Below are 7516 nucleotides of genomic sequence, written 5' to 3'. Positions count from 1 at the left end.
TTATTTTTCAATTTTTGTGCCATCGAGGGGAAGGCACAAGTTAAGTGTGCTTTCACGTCGTCAGCAGACTTAACTGGGTATGTGCGATTGTGTTTCGACTTTTTATTATAAAAAAAATTATTTATGAATACTATCTGATAGAATTATAATGCTTAAATTAATCGATCCAAATAAAAATTAATATTTATTTATTTTTGATTATATTTGTGCAGGTAATAGTCAAACTTTGAAATATCATTAAATTGAAACTACATGGCATAATCAGTTTTTATTTTTTCCTTAATTTTAAACAATTTTATTTTGATAAAATAGTAGGGGCTTATATATATTTTTTAATTATTATTTAAATATAAATATCTTTATTAAAAAAATATGATTCTGATTGTATAAAATATATGAAAAAGAAGAAGAATTTATTTAATATGCACTTGATAGATTTGTTATTAATATTAAAAATCAAAATTCAAAAAATAATATAATTAAAAATTTTAAATGAAAAAGCAATTAAATTTTCAGTAGAAGATAATACTTTAGGACAAAAAGAAATCTATCAAGAAATTTTTAATAATCACAAATCTAATTTATTAAATATTAATATTAATGAAGAAGATTATAATAATTTAGAGGAAGAATTAATAGATCTTGAAGATAATTTTTTTAATAATATTGATGAAATTATTATTCAAATATATATAATCTAGCATAATGAACAAATATAAATATAAATATAATAGATTTATTAGTTGAAAAAGTTCAATTAGAGAAATCAATATCTCTTGTTCAAATAATGAAAATTCTAGATATTTTTCTAAGATTCATTACATTCAAAAATTATCAAATGGAGAAAAATATGATAAAAAATGGCTAATATATTTAAAAGAATTAGATAAAATATTTTGCTGTTGTAAATTATTTAATCAAAAATCAATTAGCAAACGAAGTTTGTTGAGATTGAAAAAAAACTTAGTACCAAGCTTAAAAGTCAAGAAACAAACAATGAATTATAAATATGAATATTTGGTTTGATATTTAAATGAAATTGCTTAAAAATAAAACCATTGATCAAAATTTATAAGAAAATATAAATAAGAAAAAAAAGAACATTGAAAGAATATATTAATAAGAATTATTGTTATTGTTAAAAAAAATTAAAAATTAATTTGGCATTTCATGGTACAAATGAGAAGATTTACAAGATAATAATGAAAATTTTTTAGGTTTAATTGAAATGATGGTAGAATTTGATCCTATAATGCAAGAACACTAAACATATTCAAAATTGTGAAATTCATAATCATTATCTTGGTCATAATATACAAAATGATTTAATAAATATATTAAGAAAAGAAATAAAAAATATTATAATTAAAAAATAAAAGAAACAAAATACTTTTCAAGTATACTTGAATGTACTCCAAATATAAGTCATTAAAAATAAATGTCCTTATATTAAGATATGTAGATATTTAAACAAGTTCAATTAAAATAGAAGAATATTTTATAGAATTTTTAAAAGTAGATAATACATCAGGAAAAAGTCTTTTTGATACACTTATTAGTATAATAAAGAAAATTGAACTTGATATAAATGACATAAGAGAACAAGTATATGATAATGGGGCTAATATGAAAGAGAACAAGTATATGATAATGTGCTAATATGAAAGGTAAACAACCAGGCGTACAAAAGAGATTAGACATAAATTCTAAAGATTTTTGTATGCTATGTGATTATTATAGTTTTAATTTAGTACTATGTGATATGACTAATTCTTGTTCTAGTATTATAATATTTTTTGGTGTAATACAACTTATTTATTCATTATTTTCTTCTTCTAAAAAAGATGAAAATTTCTGCATGTTTATAATTTAACTCTTAAACCATATTTGGGAAAGTTAGATTGAAAGTGTTAAAGCAATAAAATATCAAGTTCTACAAATAAGAAAATCTTTATATAAACTTGTAAAAACTAATGATGATCCTACAACAAAAAGTAAAGCATATTCTTTAACAACATATGAGTTTTAAAATTCTGAAATTTTATTAGGTATGACTATTTGGTATGATATATTTTTTACAATTAATACTGTAAGTAAAATTTTACAATATAAAGATATGAACATTGCTCTTGCATTAGATTAATAAAAAGTATTGTTTCTTTTTTTTAATGATTATAGATAAAATGGATTCATATCTATATTGTAATTTTTTGCCAAAGAAATTGCAAATGAACTGAATATAGAACCAAAATTTTATGAAAAAGGTATAATTAGAAGAAACAAATGATTTGATGAGAATAAAATTAATGAGGTAAAATTTTCACCTAAAGAATCTTTTAAAATTAATTAATTTAATTATATTATTGATTATACTATTTCTTCACTTCAAAATTGGTATGAATAATATAAATATACGAAGATAATTTTAATTTTTTATATGATATAGAAAAGTTAAAATTCCTTGATGATGATTTTTAAAAATAAAATATTTAATTTTTGAAATTTTTTTAACACACGATATGCTATTTGATATTGATGATTTAGATTTTTTTAGAATTAAAATTTTAAAAAAATAATAAATTAAAAATTAAAAACAACACTTGGGATATTGAACTTTATAAAAAAAATTAAATTCTTCCCCTAATGGATGCATAGCTTATAGAATATTATTGACCATACCTATTAGTTTAGTTTCAGTAAAAAGAAATTTTTAAAATTAAATTTAATAAAGTTTATTTATGTTCAATAATTAATATCTGAAGAAAGATTAAATAATTTAGTAATTTTATCAATTGAAAAAAATTATTACAAAACTTGAATATAAAATTTTAATTATCAAAAAGTTAGACAACTAAATTTTATACAAATTTTCTATCTTTAAAAATTAATATTTTATTTAAAAAAAATTAAAATCCACCTTTATCGGTCCCAAGTCCAAATGAAAAAGATTGAGGGAAAATTAAAAAAATAAAAATATTAAAGTCCTAAAAAATAATTTTTTTAGACTACCCTTGTGTAGATGAGATGCTCTTTTGATAAATTTTAAAAGAGAAATATCTTTTTAATGATATAAATATGGAAGGATTGTTTTTAAAGTATGCTTTAAGTAATATGAGATCATTAATTATATAATGATATCAACTACTCTTTTATATAATGGAGAATTTTATTTATAACTTTATGATTATTGTATTTTCAACTCTCTCGTTGTTCTATCTAAATAAATTTAAGCTAAAAGACTCCCTAAATTACTTTATTACCATGTTATAAGTGGGATTAACAATATTATTTTAAGATTTTCACTTGAGTATTTTGAGATTTTATATTGAATTATACTCCCTCTTAATGTTTATTTGTATTATTATTAATTGAGTAAATAAATTAATGAAATCATCCTTTTAATATGGATAGCTATATATCATTAGTCATTAATTATTTATGCTAGAATATTGTTTTTAGCAAAGAAATCTAGTGTGAATTTCATTCTATTTAATATGAGTTTAGTTAGGACTAATAATTTATATGGGCAAAAATTTAAAGAGCGATCCTCATTTTCATTTTTGTTGCAAAACATCTTTTTTTTAAAAATAAAAAATTAAAATAACATCCTAGTATATTTTTCATCTTTAAAATACTAATATTCAAGTATTATTGAAGTAGTTTCGACAATATAATATGTTAAAATAAATCAATTCAATTTAATCAAAATTATTATACATAAAGTGTTATTATATCAAAATATTATTTATCAACTTATTAAAATTATTTAAATTTATTAAAGATTATTTTATATTGGTCAAAATCATTTCACGATAATAGCTATGCCATAACTATTGTAATTGTAGAAGTATGATATAATTGTTCTAGTATAGTGTAACAACTATAGTTATAGTTACTATCATAATGTTTAAATGATTTTATCAAATTAAAACTATTTTGGTAAAATTTGATAAAAGTATTTTGATAAAAATAGTAATGCAAACAAGAAAATAAATATTGTGGGAAAGAAAATAATTTTTTTAAAAATAAATTAAAGATAAATTTCAAATACAATAAAAAATATTTAAAATTGATGTAGGTGTAATAAATAAAAATAAATTTAAAAATATTGAATAAATTATAAGGACTCTCGTCTCAATTTATATATATTACAATCATGAATAAATTATGTTATTCAAATTAATAAAAAATAATATAAAAATTTTATTTATTAAAGTGATTGTATGATCCAACGAAAGAATTAAATTAAATTATATAATATACATATCTTTAAATGTACTATCTTTTATAAATGAGTCAATTTGCATATTGAAATCGTGTAATATCATTTTCCCAATATTTGCATATTGAACAAATGACTCGATGACATTTTTTTTGGTCAAAAATTTAATTAATGTTTATTTATCTTTACAAGACATTGAAATCTTAACATTAATTTTCTTTACAAGCAACACTTTTCCTTTGTTTTTCTTCACTTTAGGAAAATAATGAATGATTGATCCATCTTTAATTATTTGGAATTCCTCATTAAGAATAGAATATTGATCCTTTTTAATTATTTTTTAAATAATTTTTATTTCAAAATAAAAATAGAGTAAAATTAAAAAGACACTCTTTATAGTTGCTAATTATTATTTTTATTAAAAATTAAAATAATATCCTAATATATTTTATCTTAAAAATAATTTTAATTAAATTAATAAATATATTTTTTTATATTGATAATTTTGACTAATTAAATTGATTTATATTAATATGCTACTATAACAACATTCTAGATGTTTTTATTTTACTTTTATATCTATTTATTTAGAGAAATAATAGATTGCATATCCCTTTCTCTGTTAATCTATTCTAAAACAATATACGGATAAATTAAAAAATTCATTCGTGCATTAATTTTTTAATATATTTAATCCGTTCAAAATCAGAGGGAAGGAACATGCTTTCGTGGCCTTAGTCATGGTCGTCAACCTACCGCGCTCGAGTCTCTCCGACGGCGCCACGAGATTGCTCACGATCACGAGAAATCCCACGGTCGCGGACGGTCTCACTCACACGACCGCTCGACCATTAAAACGAAAGCTCTCTTTTTAAGTTTCACCGAAAAAAATAAAAAACTTTTTTTAATTAATTATTTAAATTTTGTTTTGCATGGAAAATTCGAAATCATAAGCGCCAGCTCATCGGATGTCGCTGTCACTGGAAGCTTCCTCTCCCCTCTATAAATCGAGACGCCTCTTCCACCTCCGTTGTCTCATCGAACGCCGGCCGCCAGGGGAGGAGGAGGAGAAGCAGCAGCAGAAGAGCGAGCGATGGCGCCGGAAGCAGTGAGGAACAAGAAGGTAGTGCTGAAGCACTACGTGGAGGCCGGGCGCGGCCCCAGGGAGAGCGACGTGGAGGTCGTCGCGACGGAGACCGTCGTCCTGGCGATTCCCAATGGCTCCCCGCCGGCGCTGCTCGTCAAGAATCTTTACCTCTCCTGCGATCCCTACATGCGCAGCCGCATGGCCAAGCACGACCCGCCCGGCTTCGTCCCCGACTTCACTCCCGGCTCTGTACGTACGCACATCGCAACCCTAGGATCGAGTCGATTACGTACTGTGATAATAGTTGAATGTGATTCGAATGCATGTTTCTACTTTGTTCGAAGGTGATTACTGGCTTCGGAGTGAGCAGAGTGGTGGATTCCACGCATCCCGATTTCATGGTTGGCGATCTGATTTGGGGCATTACCGGATGGGAAGAGTACAGCCTCATCGTCTCTGATTTGGGGAGTTTCTTCAAGATCAGATACACGGACTTGCCCCTTTCTTACTATACCGGTCTTCTAGGTCAGCTTTTATGCCTTAAATTGTTGAGTATTCTCCTCATGATCTTTCCATGCATCTGATCTGCATCAACAATTAATTGTGGTTTAATTAATTTTTATGATTTGCGAGGTTAAACTGAAGGAACGCATGCATAAAACTGCATCCCATTTGATTGCTCCGAGGTCATTCATTCCTAAAAGCGTTCCGATCTAAGTGACTCCATTGCTTCTTCAATGTTACTTGAGATTCATTCATTCCGCAGAATCAGAAGCATTAACTTTACATTAATGATTCATAACAAAGAACTTGCATGACTATTTGAATTCAGTTTTTAAAAATGTATGCAAATATGTAGGTCCTTCTCATAGTTATATCATCCAACTTCGAAATAGAATAATTACATCCAGTTTTGGATGGAACATGGATTTTTCCTACTGAAAGAGAATAATATATAACAAACAAGGACAATTTATTTATTTATATTGAAGAAAGTATCCTGTAGAACCTAAAATGGACTCTTTTTAGGATTTGTGACTTGATCTTTTCCATCGTGTTTGGTCTCAGGCATGGCAGGCATTACAGCTTATGCTGGATTTTATCAAGTCGCGCAGCCGAAGAAAGGCGAACGGGTCTTTGTTTCTGCAGCCTTAGGTGCTGTTGGCCAACTTGTTGGGCAATTTGCCAAACTCATGGATTGCTACGTGGTCGGGAGTGCTGGCTCTGACGAAAAGGTTTGTTCCAAAATGCAACTCAAATTCGCAGCATATCGATTCAAGATCAGATGAAATGGATCCTTAATTCTATGCTGCTTGCCCATTCTGAACTGAAATGTTTGAATTATTCTTCAGGTGGACCTATTGAAGAACAAGTTTGGTTTTGACGAAGCTTTCAATTATAAGCAAGAAACTGATCTAAATACAGCCTTAAAGAGGTCAGTAATACCCGGCCCCGTTCTGAGAATCCCTTGTTCTTCGTCGTCAACAACAATTCTTCCTTGCCAGGTGCTTGCCCGAAGGGATCGACATCTATTTCGAGAACGTAGGAGGCCCGATGCTCGATGCGGTTCTTCTTAACATGCGAGTGCATGGTCGAATCGCTGTGTGTGGGATGATATCTCAGTTAAACCTGGAGAAGCCTGACCCGGTGCACAACCTGTTTTGTCTCATCATGAATCAAGTCAAGATGGAAGGGTTCGCGGTGTCCAATTTTTATCACCTCTACAGAGAGTTTGAGGACGAGGTGGTGCAGCTGATAAGGGAAGGGAAGATCACGTACGTTGAGGATGTTGCTGAAGGACTCGAGAATGCTCCGGCGGCTCTGGTAGGGCTCTTCTCCGGTCGCAACGTTGGGAAACAGCTGGTGGTGGTTGCTCGGGAGTGAAGAATCACTATCTTTCAAACCTTGTTGTGTATACAATAAGAGCCATCTTCTCAATATATATATATATATCTCCAGCCGCGATTTGGTCAGAATCGAATCGTGATTTGGTCGGAAACTGACACGTGCCACTGCCGTCGCGTTCCGGCCAAATTACGCCGGATTCCGATCACAATCAAGCCAAAATCCGACGTTGATCGACGCGCTGACAAGTGGCGCGTCGATCGTGCCCGGGCCGACGGTCGACGATGGTCGGACGACACAGTGATGGCGGTCGACAGCAAAGGAGGTCAGGGGTGGCACTCACAGGCGTGCATGCAGGAGGC

General features: G+C 28.6%; 1 protein-coding gene across 1 annotated transcript; it reads left to right on the top strand.

Annotated features, from left to right (window-relative positions):
* The first annotated feature begins 5302 nt into the window (after positions 1–5302).
* LOC141826604 (2-alkenal reductase (NADP(+)-dependent)-like) lies at positions 5303–7257 on the top strand. Its single transcript, XM_074713862.1, has 5 exons — positions 5303–5558; positions 5654–5834; positions 6378–6544; positions 6662–6744; positions 6815–7257. The coding sequence occupies exons 1-5, from the start codon at positions 5316–5318 to the stop codon at positions 7191–7193; spliced, it is 1053 nt and encodes a 350-aa protein (XP_074569963.1). The 5' UTR covers positions 5303–5315; the 3' UTR covers positions 7194–7257.
* The last annotated feature ends 259 nt before the right edge of the window (positions 7258–7516 follow it).

This window comes from Curcuma longa, chromosome 4 (genome assembly GCF_044706935.1).
Source record: "Curcuma longa cultivar G26 ecotype Majalengka, Jawa Barat chromosome 4, ITB_CL_G26_1.1, whole genome shotgun sequence".
NCBI classification, from domain to species: Eukaryota; Viridiplantae; Streptophyta; class Magnoliopsida; order Zingiberales; family Zingiberaceae; genus Curcuma; species Curcuma longa.
The sequence above is the reverse complement of the archived record's forward strand: the minus strand, read 5'-3'. Positions and strand labels throughout refer to the sequence as shown.

Coding starts and splice junctions, on each gene's coding strand:
- LOC141826604 (XM_074713862.1), top strand. CDS start 5,316: ATGGCGCCGGAAGCAGTGAGGAACAAGAAGGTAGTGCTGAAGCACTAC. Junction 5,559..5,653: donor CCGACTTCACTCCCGGCTCT/GTACGTACGCAC, acceptor CTTTGTTCGAAG/GTGATTACTGGCTTCGGAGT. Junction 6,745..6,814: donor CTAAATACAGCCTTAAAGAG/GTCAGTAATACC, acceptor CTTCCTTGCCAG/GTGCTTGCCCGAAGGGATCG.